Source organism: Podarcis pityusensis (genome assembly GCF_964106645.2).
Source record: "Podarcis pityusensis genome assembly, chromosome: 2".
Classification (NCBI taxonomy): Eukaryota; Metazoa; Chordata; class Lepidosauria; order Squamata; family Lacertidae; genus Podarcis; species Podarcis pityusensis.
Genome location: NC_138029.1, coordinates 15,828,313 through 15,852,220, shown reverse-complemented (window position 1 = coordinate 15,852,220; position 23,908 = coordinate 15,828,313). Strand labels below are relative to the sequence as shown.

General features: G+C 49.2%; 1 protein-coding gene across 1 annotated transcript in view; it reads right to left on the bottom strand.

Annotated features, from left to right (window-relative positions):
- Positions 1 to 819: 819 nt before the first annotated feature.
- Positions 820 to 23,908, bottom strand: part of MAP3K12 (mitogen-activated protein kinase kinase kinase 12) — a 117,614-nt gene continuing 94,525 nt past the window's right edge. The window contains exons 7-14 of the mRNA XM_080994475.1: positions 23,194 to 23,302; positions 21,484 to 21,593; positions 19,368 to 19,484; positions 17,385 to 17,522; positions 13,909 to 14,464; positions 9,558 to 9,628; positions 6,092 to 6,365; positions 820 to 3,035 (exon numbers count right to left, since the gene is read on the bottom strand). Of these exons, the coding sequence (XP_080850601.1) occupies positions 2,937 to 3,035; positions 6,092 to 6,365; positions 9,558 to 9,628; positions 13,909 to 14,464; positions 17,385 to 17,522; positions 19,368 to 19,484; positions 21,484 to 21,593; positions 23,194 to 23,302 (1,474 nt within the window). The 3' untranslated portion in view covers positions 820 to 2,936. The remainder of the gene's footprint in view (positions 3,036 to 6,091; positions 6,366 to 9,557; positions 9,629 to 13,908; positions 14,465 to 17,384; positions 17,523 to 19,367; positions 19,485 to 21,483; positions 21,594 to 23,193; positions 23,303 to 23,908) is intronic.

Sequence of the window (23,908 nt, the reverse complement as noted above, 5' to 3'; positions counted from 1 at the left end):
TCACATCTGGTGGGAGGGCGTTCCACAGGGCGGGTGCCACTACCGAGAAGGCCCTCTGTCTGGTTCCCTGTAACCTCACTTCTCGCAATGAGGGAACCGCCAGAAGGCCCTCGGCGCTGGATCTCAGTGTCCTGGCTGAACGATGGGGGTGGAGACGCTCCTTCAGGTATACAGGACCGAGGCCATTTAGGGCTTTAAAGGTCAACACCAACACTTTGAATTGTGCTCGGAAACGTACTGGGAGCCAATGCAGATCTCTCAGGACCGGTGTTACGTGGTCCCGGCGGCCACTCCCAGTCACCAGTCTACCTGCCGCATTCTGGATTAATTGCAGTTTCCGGGTCACCTTCAAAGGTAGCCCCACATAGAGCGCATTGCAGTAGTCCAAGCGGGAGATAACTAGAGCATGCATCACTCTGGCGAGACAGTCTGTGGGCAGATAGGGTCTCAGCCTGCGTACCAGATGGAACTGGTAGACAGCTGCCCTGGACACAGAATGAACCTGCTGAATTAGAGCTGAAGGAGACTGTCCACATGAGCCTAGCTGAAGAATGGGCTGCCTTTGTTTGCACTGTAGCAGATCAGATCCCTAAAGCAAAGCTGGTGTAGCAATGGCGCATGGGGGCCTTGGATTAGTGGGCAGTGGAAAGAAATTTCCCAGCATGCCACTCTTAGCACCACAGCAGGTGGAACAGCAGGCATACGGCAGGGGCTTCTGGAGGCTATCTGCTGCCTTGCAACATCTCATGTCCCTAGTCAATCTGATTTAGCACCATCAGTGGCAGCACCTCTCAAATGTGGCTCTAGCATGCTCAGGCTTCTGTGTTAGGCTTGTGCAGCATCATGCAAAGCCTACTCCTGGTTGCACTGAATTCTCTCCACCAAAAGCTGCTGCATTCCCCCTTAAATAGGAAGAAAAAGCAGCTGCGGCAATAAAACCAGGCAAGGAAGGGCAGGCAACCCCTGCCCCCTTGTGGGCAGAAAGGGAATTAGCACCAGGGCAATGCTGCTGGCAAAACGGGCAGGTCTTTTGAACCGGAGCATGCATTGCGGTTAAAATGCCGGACTTGGTTTCCATTCTGCAGCTCGCGTCTGGGGAAGGCGAGCAGGTGTGTAAGGGGAGAGGGCTTTTGACGATGGGAGAGAGCGACTCACAGCCAGCCCCCCCCATAGAAGGAAATCAGATGGCCAAGCAGGGACACCCCCTGTTAACATGTCACAAATCAAGCCAGGTGTATTTTGCAAGCATTGAGGTGCACTGTTATCTGTTTCGCTGCTGTTCTGGTAAGGACTGTGAGCAAGGATCCGGCAGGAGGCAGAATGTGCACTGGAGGGGGGACCCCCCCATATGCAAATAAGCTGGGCAGGGGGTGTCACAAAAGCCACAGCTCATAGTGCTTAGTGAGCAGAGGAAGACATTGTTTAGCCAGTTCAGCTTCGTTTCAGGAACTCGTCTCTTTCCCAGTAGTCTCGGCTTAGTTGCCCCCCACCTCCGCCACCCAGGCTGCTTTGTCAAAATGGCAGAGGGTGGGTGGAAATGTGCTGGTCCCAAAATCTGTGGCTGAGAAACCCTGCCTTAGTTTATCTTTTTGCACCAGGAGCGGGGTTTTCCCCTTTCTCTCTTTTTTAAAACCCTTTCGCGTCCACCCCTGCGCTAAGCTCTCACACCCTTGGTGTTTTTAACCAAACACAAATAAACGACAAACGTTAAAGGAGAGGGACATATTTCTCCAAACCAGGACCTTCACCTGAGAAACCAAGAGGAAAGGGGATTCTTCCTCGCCGGGGTACGCTCAACAGACTCCCCTTCCCCCTTTTTAAGCGTTAAAAGGCTTTCGCCAGAATCGAGCGTTGGGATCAGAAATCCCAATTCCTGCCTTGTCCGTCCGTGCGCACGATCTCTCTATCTCTCGCTTCCCTCCCCGCTCCCCCCCCTCGTTACACAGACCCATCTGACAGAGACACGTGTTAAGTGCAAATGTAAACATTTCTCGTTATAAATTAAAAAATAAATAAATTACTTGAAAAGTGCAGTGCATGTTGGTGCCAGCAGGGGAGAAATGGAGCACGTTTCCCCCCCATTCCACCATTGGAATGGGCCACATCAAGTGTGTGTGTGTGTGTGTGTGTGTGTGTCCGTGTGTGTGTGTACACATATATACAGTATGGGAGGGAGGGAGGGAGGAAGGAAGGACTGTTGGAAGAGAAGAGGGCTTGTTGCGCTCAGGCTTTGGTTGTTACTTTTGGGGAGGGCTATATTGGGGGCAAGGGGAAGGAAAACAACTTATTCCCAAGCTCTGGGTAGGGGGAGGTTTCCGTGCTGACTGCGGCCCAAACATGCATTGAGTCCAGATCAGAAACAGTCTGGCACCTGCAATGTGCCTGGTCCAGCTAAGATGTTTGAGCCTTGCCAGTGCGCCGAGAGCTCCTTGCCGCTTCCTTTGGTAGAAGAACGCACCATTCCCCAGCCCGGGTCTTCTCTCTCTGCCCCACGGGCCCATCGCTGACTCCCTGGGCCTGGTTAGAGCTCGTTGGTCCTCAGCCGGGGCCCACAATGTCCAAGACTCATGAGGCAGCAGAACAGAAGGGATCGACTCTGCTCTCTGCGTGTATCGAAGGCCTCTCCTGCTTAGTTGTGGGGCTGACGGCTGCAGGGTTTGCGTGTCCGTTTGTTCCACGTCTCCAGCTGCCCCAAGTGAAAACTGCAAGCCCCGGTGGCAGGGAAGGGGCCCTCGACCCCACAACCAGTCCAGAAGAAGGCAGGGACGGGACGCAGGGATGAGGCGCACTGGCTCTCCTTCCAGAGATTATGAGATATATAGATTTATATAGAGCTTTTATAGATTATTTATATAAATATCTGGGGAGGTGGTCGTGGTGCAGGGAAGGGCCAGGGGTCTGTACAACCTGGGGAAGGAAAAGCCAAACGGGTGCAATCACAAACTGGGCATGTCCTGAAGTCTCTGCATCTCCCCGCTGCCTGAATGGTCTAGTTCGGCACTGTCGCAGTCCGAATCCTCGTAGGCAGCAGCGTCCTGGAATGAGAGGGAGAGTGTGAGGAAATCGGGGCATGCGGAGAAATAATACCCAATAATATAATAATAATAATAATAATTTATTATTTATACCCAGCCCACCCGGCTGGGTTTCCCCAGCCCCTCTGGGTGGCTCCCAACAAAATACTAAAAACACAATAAAACATCAAACATTAAAAACTTCCCTATACAGGGCTGCCTTCAGAGGTCTTCTAAAAGGCAGATACAGTGGTACCTCTGGATACAAATGCTTCTGGTTACGAACGCTTCAAGTTACGAGCTCTGCTAGCCCGGAGGTACCTTCTCTTGGTTGCGAACTTTGCCCAGGATGCGAACGGAAATCGTTCGCAGCAGGAGGCCCCATTAGCAAAAGCACGCCTCAGGATAAGAACGGTTTCAGCTTAAGAACGGCCTCCGGAATGAATTAAGTTCGTAACCAGAGGTACCATTGTAGTTGTTTATTTCCTTGGCATCTGAAGGGAGGGCGTTCCACAGGGCGGGTGCCACTACCAAGAAGGCCCTGTGGTTCCCTGTAACTTCGCTTCTTGCAGTGAGGGAACCGCCAGAAGGCCCTCGGTGCTGGACCTCAGTATCCAGGCTGAACGATGGGGGTGGAGATGCTCCTTCAGGTATACAGGACCGAGGCTGTTTAGGGCTTTAAAGGTCAGCACCAACACTTTGAATTGTGCTCAGAAACGTACTGGGAGCCAATGTAGGTCTTTCAAGACCGGTGTTATATGGCGACCACTCCCACTCACCAGTCTAGCTGCCGCATTCTGGATTAATTGTAGTTTCCAAGTCACCTTCAAAGGTAGCCCCATGTAGAGCGCAGTGCAGTCCAAGTGGGAGATAACTAGAGCATGCACCACTCTGGCGAGACAGTCCGCAGGCAGGTAGGGTCTCAGCTTGCATACCAGGTGGAGCTGGTAGACAGCTGCCCTGGACACGGAATTGACCTGCGTCTCCATGGACAGCTGTGAGCCCAAAATGACTCGTGCCCCAGTCTGCGAGAGGCACAGTTACCCCATTCAGGACCAGAGAGTCCTCCACACCTGCCCGCCCCCTGTTCCCCCAAAACAGTACTTCTGCCTTGTCAGGATTCAACCTCAAACTGTTTGCCGCCATCCATCCTCCAACCACCTCCAGACACTCACACAGGACCTTCAATGCCTTCACTGGTTCTAATTTAAAAGAGAGGTAGAGCTGGGTATCATCTGCATACTGATGAACACCCAGCATGAGGCCACCTGTGGCCCTGAATTGGGCTGCAAGGAAGAAGCTTTAACCAATGCTCTGCTGGATCAGGCCAGTCCCTCACCTAGTCCAGCATCCTGTTCTTACAGTGGCCAACCAGATGTCTGAGGAAAGAACGCAAGCAGGACATCATTGCAACAACACTCCCCTCAATCTGATATTTAGAAGCATACCGCCTCTTGACGGTAGAGGCAGAGCATAGCGGTCATGACTAGTAGCCACTGATAGACTTATCCTCCTTGAATGCATTTAATCCTCTTTCAAAATGGCCATCGTTGCCCCTTGTGGACATGAGTTCCACAGCTTAACTATGCCCTGCATGAAGAAGTTTTTGTCTGTCCTGAATCTCCCGACATTCAGCTTCACCGGATGTTTAAACATTGCTGTGAGAGAGGGAGGAAACCTTTTCCTGCCCACTTCCATCATACCAGTGCATACTCATCATTAAAGTTGGGATGGGGGACCTGGGACCTTCCAGATGCGACTGGACCATGGCTCCCACTGTCCCAGGGCTGACGTGATTTGCAGCCCAGCAACCTCGATGCGGGTGGCACTGTGGGTTAAACCACAGAGCCTAGGGCTTGCCGATCAGAAGGTCAGCGGTTCGATTCCCCACGACAGAGTGAGCTTCCGTTGCTCAGTCCCTGCTCCTGCCAACCTAGCAGTTCAAAAGCACGTCAAAGTGCAAGTAGATAAATAGGTATCACTCTGGTGGGAAGGTAAATGGCGTTTCTGTGCACTGCTCTGGTTCGCCAGAAGCGGCTTAGTCATGCTGACCACATGACCCGGAAGCTGTGTGCCGGCTCCCTTGGCCAATAAAGCGAGATGAGCGCTGCAACCCCAGAGTCGGCCACAACTGGACCTAATGGTCAGGGGTCCCTTTACCTTTACCTTTAACTTTGAGAGGGCAGCAGGATCCTTTAAAGCAAATATTCCACACCCAGAAAAATGAAAAAGCTAATCTTGCATGTGATCCACATTTAGGTTCCTTCTGCTAGGCGCAGGGAAGGGCAAAGGGTTTGTCAGGGAGAGGGGTTGAACGCTGGCAATCTCACTCGGTTCTCTTTCTGGCTTGGGAACTTTTTCCAAAAAGGCGGCCCTCCTATGCAGCTTGAAATTTAATGATGTACAGTGGTGCCCCGCAAGACGAATGCCTCGCAAGACGGAAAACCCGCTAGACGAAAGGGTTTTCCGTTTTTGAGTTGCTTCGCAGGACGAATTTCCCTATGGGCTTGCTTCGCAAGACGAAAATGTCTTGCGAGTCTTGAGATTTTTTTTTTGCTCCCCCCCCCCTTTATCTAAGCCGCTAAGCCTTTAATAGCCTTTTAGCAGCTAATCTGCTAATCCGATAAGCCTTTAATAGCCGCTAAACCGCTAATAGCGCTAATCCGTTAAGCCGCTAATAGGGTTGCTTCGCAAGACGAAAAAACCGCTAGACGAAGACACTCGCGGAACGGATTAATTTCGTCTTGCGAGGCACCACTGTAAAAATAAAATAGTGAGCCAATCCACTCACAAGGCTGAATTCTGCCCGCTTCCACGTCTGCTGATGGTGCAGTCTTATGCACATTAACAACAGACCAGAAGCCACCAAAACCAGTAGGTGCAGGAACAGGCAATGGCTTTCAGGGCTGCAGGTAACCTACGTTTTGGGCTTTCCTGCACCAGTAAAAGTGACCTCGCAGCCTTCTCAAAGCTCCTGCACCGCCCAGGTTCACCACCAGGGGGAAACCCACAGGAAAAACAAAGTCCCGGCAGCTGAAATGGATGCCAGCACCCTCCCATTCTCGCACTGCACCCACCTCTCCAGGGTTCTGCTCAGCACTGAGCTGGCGTTTGACAAACTGGATGGCCGCCTCCTTTTCGGACAGCCCGTCCGAGTGCCCCAGGATGTCGTCATCCGAGCGCTCGGCATCCAGGCGTTCGTCTGTGTTGGTGCTGGCCACATCTGGCGTGCCGCCGCTGTGGGATGCTGTGGTGCCCTCGCTGGCAGTGCCCTCCTCGCCGTCCCCATCGGAGAAGTTCTCGGAGCTGAAAGTGGAGAGCGACTGCCGCTTGCTCATCGCTTGAGGCCACCTGGGTCAGGAGAGAGAGAGAGAAAACATGAAGCCCTCTGGCAACATGGGGGTGCCAGGCTAGTCAACCTCACTGGCCTCCAACTCAGCCACTGTGGCCAGGGCCAGAGTTAGGTTTGATGAGGCCCTGAGCTACTGAAGGTAATGGGGCCCTTTATATGTCCAGCCGTCCTTTGTCAACTACAAATTGTCGCTTTTTTGTGTGTTGAATATATGCTATACCTCGGGTTACAGACTCTTCAAGTTGCGCGATTTCGGGTTGTGCACCGCACCGAACCTGGAAGTACCGGAATGGGTTGCTTCTGGGTTTCGGTGCTTGCACAAAGCGCTAAATTGCGCTTTGTGCATGCGCAGAAGTGCAGAATCGCGACCCGCGCATGTGCAGCGCTGCAGGTTGTGGACGCTGCGGGTTGCGAACGTGCTTCCTGCACGGATCAAGGTTCGCAACCCGAGCGCCCACTGTCTGATAATTTATGGACCCAATAGGTATCTCAAGCCATTTGCACATAACAAATAGGAGCCTAGACAACACAAAACAACATTGCTGTATGTAGGTTTTGGGTTTTTTTTTTAATCTTATATTTTGGAAATGGACATCCAGGTTTTTTTTCCTTTAAAAATTTTGGGGGCCCCCAAGAGAGTGGGGCCCTAAGTTATAGCTTGTTTAGCTTATACGTAAATCCGGCACTGACCGTGGCCCATGGTTAGAGATGGGAGCTGGAGTCCCACAAAATGTGGAGGGTACCATGTTGGCTACATCCCTGAGCTATGGGATGGCTGCACCCAGGGAATGTGTGTCTGCATTAAGGAATGGTTTTCTGGTTGTCTAAGCGGTTTGCCCGTTGAACAGACTGCCTTGGAAGATGCAGGTCATCCGATTTTAAAACGGACTAATGAGTATTATACATAGGTAAAAGAGGATTTCCCCTACAGTATTCAACTTTTTTGAGGAAAGGTTATAATCGTGTATAAAAGTCAGAGTAGAAATTGGTACAGTGGCACCTCATGTTACGTACTTAATCCGTTCCGGAGGTCTGTTCGTAACAGGAAACCGCTCGTAACATGAGGTGCGCTTTCGCTAATGGCGCCTCCCGCTGCTGCCACACTGCCAGAGCGCAACTTCTGCTCGCAACCTGGGGCAAAGTTCGCAACAAGGGGCATCTACTTCCGGGTTAGCGGAGCGCGTAACCCGCAGCGTTCGTAAAGGGGACGGTACGTAACACAAGGTACCACTGTACTTGTTCGTGCAATGTGAAGGGAGATGGGATGAGTGGATTTTGAAATGAAAATTGGAAAAGATATTGTACTTGGGACAGCAACGAGGGGAGGAAATGAATCGATTTATAGTGGTACCTCAGTTTTCGAATGTAACCTGTTCTGGAAGACAATTCGACTTCTGAAACGTTTGAAAACTGAAGTATTAATTTCCGAAAGCATTTACATCCGGAAAACTCAATACAGAAGGTGTGTCATGTTTGGCTTTTGAAAAGCTTTCGAAAACCGACACAGTTCTGGGTTTTCGGCATTCGAAAGTTGAAATTTCGACGTCTGAGACGTTTGAAAACCGAGGTACCACTGTATTTCAGTCACTGACCAGAGTGCCAGAGGGAGGAAAAAAGAAAGAACATACGGAGGTGGAAAGTCAGCTTTTAAATTTGTATTTTTGTGGCTGGATGGTTATGTGGGAGCCGGTTGAAGCTAAATCCTTCAAAGACAGAGGTCCTCTGGCTGGGACGGGATAATATGGGATTGGGGGGGCAACTCCCATCTCTTGCGGAGGCGCAATTAGTGCCAGCACCGTCCGTTAAGAGTTTGGGTGTAATCTTCGACACCTCCCTTTCCATGGAGGCGCAGATTGCAGCTACAACAAAGGCGGCATTTTCCATCTCCGCCAAGCTAAGCAGTTGGCTCCTTACCTCTCTCGCCCTGACCTAGCCACTGTGATCCACGCGACGGTCCCCTCCAGACTGGATTATTGTAACTCGCTCTACGTGGGGCTGCCCTTGAGACTGACCCAGAAACTCCAGCGGGTGCAGAATGCTGCGGCGAGACTCCTTATGGGGTCTTCGCTGCGAGATCACATTCACCCGGTGCTATACCAGCTGCACTGGCTCCCGGTGGAGTACAGGATCAGGTTTAAGGTGCTGGTTTTAACCTTTAAAGCCCTATACGGCCTAGGACCCTCGTACCTACGGGACCGCCTCTCCTGGTATGTCCCACAGAGGAACCTACGGTCTGTAAACAAAAACATCTTGGAGGTCCTAGGCCACAGAGAAGTTAGGCTGGCCTCAACTAGAGCCAGGGCTTTTTCGGCCGTGGCTCCGATCTGGTGGAACACTCTGTCACAAGAGACCAGGGCCCTGCGGGACTTGACATCTTTCCGCAGGGCCTGCAAGACAGAGCTGTTCCACCAGGCCTTTGGCCAGGGCACAGCCTGACTCCCTCCCTCGGCAATCGTCGCGGAGCTCTGGCCCAATGGTTGCCAGTGGCTTGAATTAATTAATTTTATAATGAATGATTTTAGAGTGTTGTTTGTGCTGTACTTTTGTACTGTTTTATTGTTGTTAGCCGCCCTGAGCCCGGCTTCGGCTGGGGAGGGCGGGATATAAATAAAATTTATTTATTATTATTATTATTATTAATTTGTTTTTTTAAAAAGAGGAAGGAAGGTGCTGGCCATCCATCAAAGCATTTTTCAGCAGATGCTGAACGGCCACTTCACCTATCAAGAACAATTCTCTCCAGCAGGGAACAGGCCCTCACAACCGGTGCACAACTGACAGATGATTTCAGCTGAGGGTTGGGGAAGAATGGCCTTGTGGGTCAAACTCAATGCCTTGGCTGGCTTGTTAGCTCGGTTGTTGCGTTGCAGGGGGTTGCACTAGATGACCCTTAGGGTCCCTTCCAACTCCACAACTTTATGATTTTAAGACTGGCTCCTGGGCCAGAGGTTACCCCACCCCTGAGGTGCTCTAATGACACAAAATAAACAAACAACAGGAGCCTGCCAGATGAGTCCAAAGCCAGTTGTGTGAAGACATTTCTTTCACCTGTTCTGACTCCTCCAGCTTCATAGTAATGTCTGATCTACTGTTGCACAGAGATTGATTCTATTGTGTGGGGGGGGGGGACTCGGGGCTAACCACCCCCATCTTCCACCAGTCGTACTAGGCTAACCCAGGCAAACACTCACCTTTGTCGGAGAGGGAGCTCGACTTCGCTGTCTACCTCGCCTTCTTCCTCCTCCGAGGAGACTCCGCGCTTCTGAGCCGAGAAGGAGAAAAGAAAAAAAAGGAACTATGTCATGGCTAAAATGAGAATGGAGTAAAGAAAACCCACCAACCTCCAAGATTCTTAAAAAAACATATTCCACCATTTTCAGTGCTATTGCGGCAGCTAGACTGGTGACTGGGAGTGGCCGCCGGGACCACATAACACCGGTCCTGAGAGATCTGCATTGGCTCCCAGTACGTTTTCGAGCACAATTCAAAGTGTTGGTGCTGACCTTTAAAGCCCTAAACGGCCTCGGCCCAGTAGACCTGAAGGAGCATCTCCACTCCCATCGTTCTGCCCGGACGCTGAGGTCCAGCGCTGAGGGCCTTCTGGTGGTTCCCTCATTGCGAGAAGTGAGGTTACAGGGAACCAGACAGAGGGCCTTCTCGGTAGTGGCGCCCGCCCTGTGGAATGCCCTCCCTTCAGATGTGAAGGAAATAAGCAGCTATCCTATCTTTAAAAGACATCTGAAGGCAGCCCTGTTTAGGGACCTTTTTAACGTTTAGTGCTGTACTGTTTTTAACATTTGATTGGGAGCCGCCCAGAGTGGCTGGGGAAACTCAGCCAGATGGGCGGGGTATAAATAATAATAATAATAATAATAATAATAATAATTATTATTATTATTATTATTATTATTAGATTTTGGGGCCGTGCTCCAAACAGACATGCATGTGGCACTCAGAAACAGATTTTTAATAGCTGGCTGGCAGTGTTTCGAACCTCTCACCTGTGCATAGCTGTCAACGGTTCCCTTTTTTAAAGGGAAATTCCCTTATTCCAAATAGGATTCCTCGCAAGAAAAGGGAAAAGTTGACAGCTATGTACCTGTGCTTCACAGCCACAGCTCCAGCTGAGGGCAGGGCAATCACAATGCACACAGCACCTACTTAAACGTGCGACTTCCCAGACACGTTGATAAAAGATGTGCAAAAGTCACCTATGGTGGCCGTATGGATGGAGAAGGGCTGAATTGAGCAAACAACCCTGTTGCCCGAAATGAATCAACAAGCCTTTTTTAGGGGAAAAGCATCCCCTTCTGTTAGGATTTCATTCTCCCGTTGCTTGGATCATGTGATCCTTATTTACAGCCCACACTGCTGGGACTGTAACGGAAACAGATACAGAACCCTCAAAATAGCCTGACATTTTGTTTCTGCTCCAGTACACCTGCTTGCCTTAAATCAGAGATGCAGACCCCTGTGGTCCTCCAGATTGTTGCTGGACTCTTAGAAGGTAAAGGTAAAGGGACCCCTGACCATTAGGTCCAGTCATGACCGACTCTGGAGTTGCGGCGCTCATCTCACGCTACTGGCCGAGGGAGCCGGCGTACAGCTTCCGGGTCATGTGGCCAGCATGACTAAGTCGCTTCTGGCGAACCAGAGCAACGCACAGAAACGGTGTTTACCTTCCCACCAGAGCGGTACCTATTTATCTACTTGCACTTTGATGCGCTTTCAAACTGCTAGGTTGTCAGGAGCTGGGACCGAACAACGTGAGCTCACCCCGTCGCGGAGATTCGAACTGCCAACCTTCTGATTGGCAAGTCCTAGGCTCTGTGGTTTAACCCACAGCGCCACCCTTCCCATCAACTCTGCCCACCCAATATGATGGCCGAGTCTGACGGGAGCCAAATGCATAATCAAAAGAGGGCACTGTGGCGTTTGCCCTCCTAGGTGTGTGACATCATACTGGGTTCATAAGGAAAGGGCTAACTAATTGTAAAATGACTAACCTATAGGAACCCAAGGGGAGGAGTTAGAGTTAGAGTTATTAAGAAGTCAGTCTGAAGTCTGGAGTTGGAGAAGAGAGAGGGAGGATAAGTCTGTGGGTAGGGCTAGTCTCATGTGAGAGAGGGAAAGAATCTGTTAAGAGGAGTCAGTCAAACAGCTGAGATAATCAGTCAGAAGGTATTAGGAAGGTATAGGCCGGTAAAGAAACTAAGGTTAAGAAACTGACAAGAAAATTATCTGAGAAACCTTGTTAATAAACTTTTTTTTTTTAATTAACCTTGTTTATTTATTTATTTATTATTATTTATTATTTATAATTATTACTATATAGAGTGTGTGTGTGTGTGTGTGTGTGTTATTTATTTATTTATTAACCTTGTTAATAAACTTGTTAATGCTTATAAAATAAACTTGTTTATTTGGTTTAATTTTTACAACTGTCTGGACTCAGTGTGTACCCGAGTTGGTACGGGTTGGTAGCAGCGGGGAAGCGAGCACAGTGGTGGCACAGGGATCAATAGACCGTCAAACGTCCGGGAACCCTGTGTGATCGCCACAGGCACCAATCTGTATAAAAATTTGTGCGTGCTAATCTACAGACGAAGAAGCAAATTTGGACATAATTTCAGTGGAAGAATATCTCAACGCTGTGGGGAAGAATCTGACCTGTGGGCCTGTCCAGGTGCGGATCCTTGATGGGCAGCTTCAAGCCCCCTATTTGTAGGGTTCTTTATCATTAACACGGACTTGGGATGGGGCAGTCCTTCAAAAAGAGGAGCCTGGAGAGCAGGACACCTGGCCACCCTACTTCTCCATTCAGTTCAGTCCAACAACACCTGGAGGGCCATTTGCACTTGGCATAAACAGCTTGGGTCTGGATCAGGGATAAGCAACCTAAGGCCCATGGGCTGGATGCGGCCCAATCGCCTTCTCAATCCGGCCCACGGACGGTCCGGGAATCAGCGTGTTTTTACATGAGTAGAATGTGTCCTTTTATTTAAAATGCATCTCTGGGTTATTTGTGGGGCATAGGAATTTGTTCATCCCCCCCCCCCCAATACAGTCTGGCCCACCACATGGTCTGAGGGACGGTGGACCGGCCCATGGTTGACCCCTTGTCTCAATGGTCTCAGGGTCTTTTCCCATGTGAATTTTCACAAGATTTGAGACCAGTATGCGCATCTTTCACAAGAAACAAGGCCTGCTTTGCAAAGGGCTCCAGGACTCTGGATTTACCCTCCCCTGGGATGTTCATTTGCTCGCTTCATATATATTGTTTTGGAGGCAGGAAAAGACATTTCTCTTTCACTGTGTCATTGGGAACTTAGCCCTTTCTGCTGCTCTCCTCTCATACATGTTCAGAAACCAGGCGTTGTCAACCTGGTCGCTACCACCCACTAGTGGGCGTTTCAGGATTCTAGGTGGGCTGTAGAGGGTTCTACGGCACAAGCTGAATCCTCCTTCCATCGAACACTGGTGGGTGGTGAGGAAATTTTACCATCAAGAAAGATGCATTAGTGGGTGGTAGGTATAAAAAGGTTGACTACCCCTGAGAAAGACGAATGAAACAGAAGAGGGAGGGGAGGGGAGAGGAGAGGGAGAGAGATAGAGAGATAGAGAGATAGAGAGAAAGAGAGAGAGAAAGAAAGAAAGAAAGAAAGAAAGAAAGAAAGAGAAGAAGGAAGGAAGGAAGAAAAAGAAAGAAAGGAAGGAAGGAAGGAAGGAAGGAAGGAAGGAAGGAAGGAAGGGGGAGGAGAGTGTTAGAATTCCTGCTCCATGATTGCAGTCATGGGATTGTTGTCTTTCACATGACAGTATATGTTTTGACTCCACAGAGTGGGAAGTGACAGAGACAGGATGTTTGTGTTACTGTGTTCCGTGAAGTGGGAATATTGTTCTTTGTTTTCTCTCTTTGCTGTCTGATGCTAGAGAGAGATAGGGAGCCATGTTGCAGTGCTCCGTGTGTGTTTATATGTAAATAAAGTAGATTAGCCAAAATGCTGAGTTGCTGAGGTCTGTCACGTGAACTGCGCAGACTCTGTGGATCCCTAAGTGTGCCGATGTCTGTTGGCATCGGTTGCTGTGATGTTTGGGCTGAAGAAAGCTTTTGAAGCTCCCGAAAGGTCGACCGGGAGGGAGAGAACATGCCAGTCGGGCATGTGCCTCTGCCAGGGTCCTACTCGAGTGTAGGATGAGCTCCTAACAGAGAGAAGGAAGGAAGGAAGGAAGGAAGGAAGGAAGGAAGGAAGGAAGAGAAAGAAAGAAGAGAAGGGGGAGGAGAGAAGGAAGGAAGGAAGGAAGGAAGGAAGGAAGGAAGGAAGGGCGCAAACTTAAATATTGGGCGGGGGGGTAAGCCCCACCCTGAAGAATTGATCACAAAATGCACTGCATGCACACCATTTGAATGGAAATGCCCACCAATTTTGGGAGGGTCCTGGCCCCCTCACATATTTTATTGAGGGAGGGGGCAAAGAGACCTCAGCCCCTAGGAACTGGCTCCTATGGAGGGAAGGAAGAGCGCCCCCTGCCCCGCCCTACCTGACTCCGGGTGACGGCTGCCCGATACAACATGGCCGCTGGCGTGAGGTGCTGGGATTGCGGTGCGGCCGCTGCTCGGCTGCCCCTGCCCTGCTCCCGCTCGGCTTCCTCTCCCGGCTGCAGCCTGGCCTTCCCTGGGGGCCCCACGGCGCCTTGTCGCGAAGAGGGTGACTCGGGGCTGCTGGAGCAGGGGACGGAGGCCGTGTCTTCGCTGGGCGTCTCACTGCAGGGCTGCTCGGCTGGCGGGGATTCGGGGCCGGCCGCCCCCTTGCGGCCTTCGGCTCCCAGGGTGGTGGAGATGAGGTCGGGGCTGGAAGACGACATCTTGCGCAGCAGGAGGTCGTGCTGGAGCCCCCTGAGGGCCGCGCAGGGCTCTAGGCGCTTGGCTCCCCCCGGATCGGCCAGCTCCCCACAGCTGCCTCGGCTGCTGACCTTGCGGTAGCGCGACTTTGCCCGCCGGCTGCGCCCGGGGGACGGGGGCCCTTTCTGGCACACGGGGATAGCGAGCTGGGGCAGGGTGGGGTCCATGATCACCTCCGTCTTCAGAATGTCAGGCCTGTGGAAGAGAACAATTGTGGCATAATAATAATAATAATAATAATAATAATAATAATAATTTATTATTTATACAATACCCATCTGGCTGAGTTTCCCCAACCACTCTGGGCAGCTTCCAATCAAGTGTTAACAACAGTACAGCATTAAATATTAAAAACTTCCCTAAACAGGGCTGCCTTCAGATGTCTTTTAAAAAGAAGATAGCTGCTTATTTCCTTCACATCTGAAGGGAGGGCGTTCCACAGGGCGGGTGCCACTACTGAGAAGGCCCTCTGTCTGGTTCCCTGTAACCTCACTTCTCGCAGTGAGGGAAGTACTGGGAGCCAATGCAGATCTCTCAGGACCGGTGTTATGTGGTCCCGGCGGCCACTCCCAGTCACCAGTCTAGCTGCCGCATTCTGGATTAATTGCAGTTTCCGGCTCACCTTCAAGGGTAGCCCCACGTAGAGTGCATTGCAGTAGTCCAAGCGGGAGATAATTAGAGCATGCACCACTCTGGCGAGACAGTCTGTGGGCAGGAAGGGTCTTAGCCTGCGTGCCAGATGGAGCTGTTGGACCACAGTTGTTTCAGTTTGACCTTTTACAGCGGCAATGGGGAACCTTGGCTTTGGGAGTCCAATTCTCCAGCCCTCTCTGTCTGACCCTCAGGGTTCTCTGCCGGCCATACCCCATGCTGGCCCTTCTTTCCATCTCCCTTGGACTCTGATAATGCTGCCTTGCCTGAATGGAGGATGGTGTGTGTGTCTGTGTGCATAATAACTTACCTCAAGGACCACCTCTCCCCATACAAACTGACCTGGACCCTGAGATCAACATCTGAGGCCCTTTATTGTGTGCCTCCTCCATGTGAGGTCCAGAGGGTGGCGAGGCCTTTTCCGTGGTGGCTCCCAGTTTGTGGAATGCTTTCCCCAGGGTGGCTCGCCTGGCACCTTCATTGCATATACAGTGGAACGCCGGCCGTCAAACATCTCTGTTGCCGCATGTTTCGGCTTTTGACGCCAAAAAGCTGGAAGTAACTGCTTCAGTTTTTGAACAATTTTCGGAAGCTGAATGGGCCACATGGCTTCCGTTTTGAGTTTCCCTATTATATTGAGGCTTCCGCTTTAGTTTTCGAACGTTGTGGAAGTCCAATGGTCTCCCGGAACAGATTATGTTCAAAAACCGAGGTTCCACTGTATTTAGATGCCCGACAAAAACATTCCTCTTCAACCAGGCCTTTGGCTGATTATTATCCTACAACTTTTTAAAATGTGTCTGTGGGAAGGGGGGCGGTTATTGTTTTGCTGTTTTCTTTTACTTATTTTTATGTTTTTATCCTGTTTTGTACTCTGTGAACTGAAGGGTGATCTATAAATCTAATGCCCAACCATGGCATGTGGCCCCAGAAAGTTTCCTGGAAGGGAATCAGGCCTTTGGGGTGAAAAATTGTTCCCCATGCTGTCAGCATCCCCTGTTGGGTCTTGTTTTGTTGTTCCTGGTTTGCTTTATTGATTTTCATGCTCTTTTACTGTCACTGATGTCATATTCCTCCAATTATTTTTACTGATTTTATATGCTACCTTTCCTTTCGGGAAGGAAGACCATTTGCAAGCAAATAAAAGCCAGCAACAAAGGAACAAATAGAAAACCGATTATAAAAATATATAGCTACTCCTAATTAGAATACATAGTGAAACAGTTTCATCAAAACATCTGCAATTTTAAGCTGTATTTTAAGCCATATTTTAATTAACTTTGTTTGTTGTTGTTGTTTTCTATTACATTTTATTGTAATTTATATTTGGTGTTAGCAGCCCTGAGCCCGGCCCTGGCCGCGAGAGCGGGGTATAAATAAAATATTATTATTATTAATAATAATAGTAATAATAATAATTAAGATCTATAATAAACAAGCCCATGAACCAGCATAATAGTTAAAACAGTTAAAAGAACAATTAAAGCAGGAGGTTCAAGTCAGGAGATCAGGGGAATGCTTGCTAAACAGGTGTGTCTTCAAGAACCGGCGGAATGCCAATACTGATGAGGCCTCTCACATTTCACATTTCCACAACAATGGTGCCACTAGAGAAAAAGCCTGCCAAGCCGATAGTTATCAGGTTGTAGCAAAATAACCAGTTCCATTTGTTGAGCTTAATGCATTGAAGCCGTGCTTCCTGGTCACTGGAAATTATTTCCTGCCTTCATTTGAGTTTGGAGATTCCACCAAATACTGACCAAAAAATTGTTGTGCTTGTTTGGAAATCATAAGGGCTAACAACAAAAAGCAATGACTTTCAGGTTCCTAGATTCTTCACCAGATGCCAGTCACATTTCAAGATCTGTGTACTGCATGCAACTGACATTGTAAAAAGGCCCTTTGCATCAGGGCTTATTTTGAGGCCCTGCATTTTAGGAGGTTGCGTTGGAAAACCTTAAACACCATTAAGTGTACCCTATTCAAACATATGTATGTGTACAGATATGTAGATGAAGAGACAAATTCTGTGCCCAGGAGAGCGAAATCCTGTACCCAGAAAAGCTGAATTCTGCAAGCTGAATAAATTATGCAAACTAAGCAAATATGCCTAATTTATTCTTCATTTTAAAAATGCTATGCATAATGTACGGGCATGTGGAGGAAGCCAGGAGCTATACAACAGAAGCCACAACCACAGCAAAGCTTATTAAGCCATTCCTCTGACTTCTGAGATTGGACAAGGCATTGCCTACATGGGTTCAAATGCACCTATGTAACGATGAGGGCTAGAAGCTTGCTCGTTTTAAAGAAATAAAAGGAAGGAAGCTGAGATTCTTAGGGAGCTGTGAACTGTACTCTACATCTGCACTCCCACAAAATCATGCCACACAACACTGAAGGAGTCAGACACCCTTCATCAATCGCTCTCTCCTTTGCAGGCCTTTTCCCGGCCACTCCTCACCTCTTGCTGTGCGGAGAGAGTTTCTGAGGCACGTTCCTCTTCTTGATCAGCTTTTCCATGGTGTTGCCATGCAGGAGGCTGCGTGAAGGGTGGTGCTTAAAGAGCCCAGGGTACTTCTTCTCCAGGGCTTGCTCCCGCCTACGGATGGAGATGGAAAAAACTGAGAACGTACGAGGACGGACTGCGCAGACACCTGACCGCTGGGTGGAATAGATCCTTGGGGGGCAGGAAGGCAAGCTACAATTATTGTAAATGGTTGTGCAATTAAAATACATCAACTACAGCAACCAACGACGCCCCAACAAAACACACATGCATACACATATGTTATCCAAGTTTACAGGGAGGTTGTTACAGGGTTCCCTGGGACACAGGAAAATAGGAAGCTGCCTGACCAATTGTCCATGTATCTCAGAATTGTCTACTGAGGCTGAATCCTGACAAGACAGAAGTACTGTTTCTGGGGGATGGGGCATGTGTGGAGGACACTCTGGTCCTGAATGGGGTAACTGTGTCCCCGAAGGACCAGGTGTGCAGCCTGGGAGTCATTTTGGACTCGCCGCTGTCCATAGAGATGCTGGTCAACTCTGTGTCCAGGGCAGCTGTCTACCAGCTCCACCTGGTACACAGGCTGAGACCCTACCTGCCTGTGAACTGTCTCGCCAGAGTTGTGCATGCTCTGGTTATCTCATGCTTGGACTACTGCAATGCGCTCTACCTTTGAAGCTGACCTGGAAACTACAACTAATCCAGAATGCGGCAGCTAGACTGGTGACTGGGAGCAGACATCAAGACCATATAACACCAGTCTTAAAAGACCTACATTGGCTCCCAGTACGTTTCCAAGCACAATTCAAAGTGTTGGTGCTGACCTTTAAAGCCCTAAACGGCCTCGGCCCAGTATACCTGAAGGAGCGTCTCCACTTCCATCGTGCAACCCGGACACTGAGGTCCAGCACTGAGGGCCTTCTGGCAGTTCCCTCACTGCGGGAAGTGAAGTTACAGGGAACCAGACAGAGGGCCTTCTTGGTAGTGGCACCCGCCCTGTGGAACGCCCTCCCATCAGATGTCAAAGAAATAAACAACTACCTGACTTTTAGAAGACATCTGAAGGCAGCCCTGTTTAGGGAAGCTTTTAATGTTTAATAGATTATTGTATTTTAGTGTCCTGTTGGAAGCCGCTCAGAGTGGCTGGGGAAACCCAGCCAGATGGGTGGGGTATAAATAATAATTTTTTATACTTATAATTATTATTGTTACAGGGTTCCCTGGGACACAGGGAAATAGCGAGCTGCCTTGTACCTTGTACCCAGTCTGACCAATGGTCCATGTGTCTCAGTATTGTCTACAATGACTAGTAGGGGCTCTCCAGGGTTCCAGACGGGGGTCTCTTCTGGTTCTTCCTGGAAATGCCGGGAATCAAACCTGGGACATCTGGATGCAGGGTAGATGCCCTAGCCATTGAGCTATGGCCCTTCTCAAGTGGGTTTGCCCTGGCTCACACCTCATCCCTCTTCCTGTATAGCCTCAAATGATGCTGTGGGAATCATTGGGCTTATGGGGGGGAAACCCGCCATGCTTCTCAGATCCACAGATTGGATAATGCTGCCATCCTTCCTGGTCCAGCTCTCTGGCATAGCAACCAGAAAAAGCTTGCCACCTAGAGGTCAGGAGCAGCCAGAAGCATCAGGATCCTTCCCCATTTCCTTTAGGGAACGGCTGCAGCTCAGTGGACTTTGGACTTTGTGTCCAATAGGACTAGGAGAGAGATCTCTGTCGGGAAACCTGGAGAAAAAATTGGCCCGGTAAAAACCAGTTGCAACGTCTAGCACCCCTTGCAGTGGGATCCACCAGATGTTTCTGGGACTGCAGCTCCCATCATCCATTGGGACCTGCTGGCTGGGGCTGATGGGAGTTGGAGTCCAACAGCAGCCAGCAGGCCCCAGGTTTCCCTGCCCTGTTTTTGAGTTTCCGCCTTCTCACCTGAGGAGTTCCTTCTCCTTCAGCTCCAGCTGTAGCATGAGGGAGTTGAGCTCCATGTACAGGTTGTTGGCTCGCTCCAGCTTGCGCTCGTAATGCTCCCGGATGTCCAGAGCATGCCTGGGGAGGGAGAGGAAAGCAGATGTCAGGCATCCTATACGAACAGGACTCGGGAGCCCTGTCCGAGCTCTGCTGCCGATGGGCCGCTTTTCAGAATTGGCAGCAGTGGAGAATCCGCGACCAGAAAGAAGAGGAACACCAAGAAGATTGGAAGAAATTTAAAGACTATTTGAATAAATATTGTAATATTAAAGATATGTAACCACTTGAAAGAAACAATTAGGCCTAGGATTAAAATGGAATTAAATTTATAAATAAGAAAATGTACGATAAGGAAAGCTATGTAATATGATTAGGACTGTGATGTGGTCTTTTGAAACACTGATATTGGAAACTGCTACATATAATTACTAAGAAATTCGGATGGAAGAGATTTGCGGAAGTAAAATACTATGTTTATGAAGATGGATGGTACTTAATTTTAATTAATTAAGTGGTAATATGTGGTATGTATCATTTTTCTTTTTTCCTCTTTTTCTTCTATTTTTTGTTTGTCTTTATTATTGTTAGTCTCTTCTTTTTTATTATGTTTATCTACTGAAAATAATAAATATTATTTGAAAAAAAAAGAATTGGCAGCAGTGACCCAAATGGCAAGGGGCACTGTCTCACTAATGCTGTCTGCTACGGGAGTGGATATACATGTTAAGAATAATAGTTTAATTCACACAAAAATGGAAAATGTGTATGTATTAAAAGTAAAGGGACCCCTGACCATTAGGTCCAGTCGTGACTGACTCTGAGGTTGCGGCGCTCATCTTGCTTTATTGGCCGAGGGAGCCGGCGTACAGCTTCTAGGTCATGTGGCCAACATGACTAAGCTGCTTCTGGTGAACCAGAGCAGCGCATGGAAAACACCATTTACCTTCCCGCCAGAGCGGTACCTATCTACTTGCACTCTGACATGCTTTCGAACTGCTAGGTTGGCAGGAGCAGGGACCGAGCAATGGGAGCTCACCCCCGTATCGGGGATTTGAACCGCCGACCTTCTGATCGGCAAGTCCTAGGCTCTGTGGTTTAACCCACAGCGCCACCCGCGTCCCTGTGTATGTATTAAGGAAGGTTTAAAATGGAAAATGGATAAATGTGTGTTGCTAAAACGGGGGGTTTTCCACAAGAGTTTTTCTAAAGGACTCTGAGCTCTTGCAGAGGTAATGATGAACTGTTCTCTGGTAGCTAACATGTGAGGGTTGTAACCTGGGATCATGTGAGGAGGGAGCAGCTTCCAGTCTTTGCTTCCCAAACTCAGTGGAATGAAGATGCAAAGTGGGTTGTCTCTCTGAACGCTACAGGGAAAACAATGCAAGTAAATGGGTCTCCTGAAGGGAGAGCAAACAGACTGGAGGCTGGAAAGCAGGCTGGAGAGAGAGAGAGATTTGTTTATAGGTCAGTTTGGATTATTCCAGATTTTGTAAGATGCCAAGCCTGTGCTGGGCAGCATAAGATACTGTATGGATATTTTTGATGTTTTAATTCTGTTTTGAAGTCCTGCCAGTAAAAGTGTGAATCGCTTGGGCGATGTTTCATATCCAAAGGAGTCAGTTCGTATGCTTCCAGTCGCTTCAAACTGCTCAATATTTAATATCTGCAACAACATAGAATATGCGCCACACTATTTATAAGCACCTGCTCCTAACGGGCAGTTGGGGCTGGTCAGCCTGGGAAGGTGGCTCATCTAGGAGAAGGAAAACTCTGATCCTAAACCTCCACTGCTTTGCAGGAGAAGAAAAGGCTAAGATGAAAACCCTACAAAAATCTGGAGTGGAGCCCTAAGGCAGTTGAATGGCGCCTTGTACGCCTTCTTCTAGCAACTCCTGCAGCCTAGCTGGTGCCCAATGTTTTGCTCTGTTTTCCTTGGACCACATCAGTGAGGCCCAGGCACACTCCATTGTCTCTTGAGACAGACAGATACCACCGCCGCTGCTGCCACCAAGCTCCTGACTACAAGGAAGGAACCTTTTCAACCGTATCATTCCTGCTCCTATATCCATCACCTTACCTGAGTTCTTCTCGTCGCCGGTGGATCAGCTCCTCCTCCAAGCGGTGCAGACATGTCCCCTCTGACTTGATCTTTTCAAAATGCAGCTTCACTTCCTCCCTCCATTCAGCCTGCGGGGGAAAGAAGAGGAGACATAGATAAGCTTCTCTCCTGGATTTTGAACATACACAGCTGAAACTAATGGAAAACAAGAAGGAACACGGCTTTGGTCTTCTGGCAGAGTTCAAATGCCTGAACAAGGAAACATTGTACTGTGTCCATGGGCAGAAGATAGGAACATGCATGCGACCCCCCCATGCCCCCCCGCATGCCACTGGTTTCAGACGCATTGGTGAGGAGAGCTGCAATGCATTTGTGTTGGTGCTATGTCAATGGACAGTCCTAGAATGTATTGTTTGATGGTCTTGCTGCCTGGTGTACTGAAACCAAAAGACGATAATAGTGCCTCACCAGGTCTACTCTATGCAACCTTAATATATGATCTTCAAATATCTCAAGGGCTGTCCCATGGAAGATGCAGCAAGCTTGTTTTCTCCTGCTCTGGAGGGTAGGACTCAAACTAATGGGTAGGACACCTCTGGAGGGTAGGACTCAAACTAACTTGGCAGGGGGTTGGACTCGATGGCCCTTGTGGTCTCTTCCAACTCTATGATTCTAGGATTCCATGATAATGGCTTCAAATTACAAGAAAGGAGACTCCGACTAAACATCGGGAAGAACTTTCTAACAGTAAGAGCTGTTTGACAGTGGAACGGTCTCCTTTCTCAACCTGTGGGTCCCCAGATGTTGTTGAACTACATCTCCCATCACCCCTAGCTAGCAAGGCCAGAGCTCAGGGATGATGGGAGTTGTAGTCCAAGAACATATGGGGACCACTGCTCTAGAGGTTGTGGACTCTCCTTGGCTGGATGGCTAAAAGTCTTGCTCTGCTTGAACCACATCAGTGAGGCTGTGAGGGGGGGTGGGTCTTTTCATCTGGGCATCCCAAGACCTCCACACATATTGCCCAGGCTTGTGCCCCAAGAGGTAACTCTGGCGCTACTAATGCAGAAGTTTGACACACTCCATTGCCTCTCGAGTCAGACAGATATGCCCACAAGAACGGTGTAATGCAGGATGAAAGGTGATATAGACATTTAATAAATAAATGAATAAACAACAACAACATGCATGCTAAGATCAATTTTCCCTTGGTCCAGTAGGCTAGTTTCTACATGCACCTCTCTCTATCCCTTGTTCAGGCAAGCAAAGAGGCATTCAAGGACTTGTTCCAGCCAAGTAAACACACTCAAGGAGAGGGTGATGCAGGGCCAATAAGGACTGTGGCCTGGAGAGAGTTCCAACGCTGGACAGAGAGGCCTCATTTGGCCGACGGGGCCGAGGTTCCCCCTCCCTGGCTAAGAGTGTCAAACGAGGACCTGGCTTCAAACCCAAATCTAGCCACGAAATTCAGCGAGTGACCTTGGGCCAGTCACCCAAACCTACACCTAACTGATCTCTCACAAGGCAAGGATAAGATGGAGGGGAGAACCCTGTACACCATCATGAATCTACAGAGGAATAACTATAGCAAATAAATAAAACAACACATAGGCTGGTGAGAAAGAGAGAGGAAAGCTCTGTATTAACCTCCATGAGGAAAATGGAGAGGAAGTGAGTGTGACCCCCAATGGGGGTCTGGAAGAAAGGCACTGGCCCAACAACACCCACCTGGGATTTGAAGTAGGTCTCTTGCGGTGTAGACAGCACATCGGCGGACGCGATGTCAAGGTGGAGCAGGATCTGGCGGAAGGAGGGCCGGTTCCGAGGTTTGCTGTTCCTGGATGGAGAGAAACAGACGGATGGAGCTGGTGTGGACATGAGCTAATGGTAATCCTCTGCCCAGGCCTCTCTCCCTGAGCACTTGGTTGTATTTGAGGGCAATTGGTGCCCCTCCGTCGATGGAAGGCATCGGTCAGCAGAACTACCGCTCAGTAGGCCATCTGCTTTGCCTGAAGAAGGTCATTTGCCCCACATTTTGCTGCGGCTATTGCAAAGGGAGCCACTACCAAGCTCATTTCTGGGTTCCCATCAGGGAATTTTGTGCAGCACAGGGTAATAGGTACATCTTTAAAATAAAAATAAAATGCCTCCAGTTATATTCTGATCGCTGCATATTTGAGGTAAATAAATACGGAGGAAGATTCTCCCCCAATCCTCCCCATGGCCAGATGTTGTTCTTCTTGTGTGAAGTGTGTGCCACACAGTTCTGGCAGTGGGACAGAAATGTTTCCACATGACACACTGGCAAACATTTGACAACACAACACGTGATAATAAAAAAATTATTATTTATACCCCACCCATCTGGCTGGGTTTCCCCAGCCACTCTGGGTAGCTCCCAAACAGAATATTAAAAACACGATAAAACATCAAACGTTAAAAA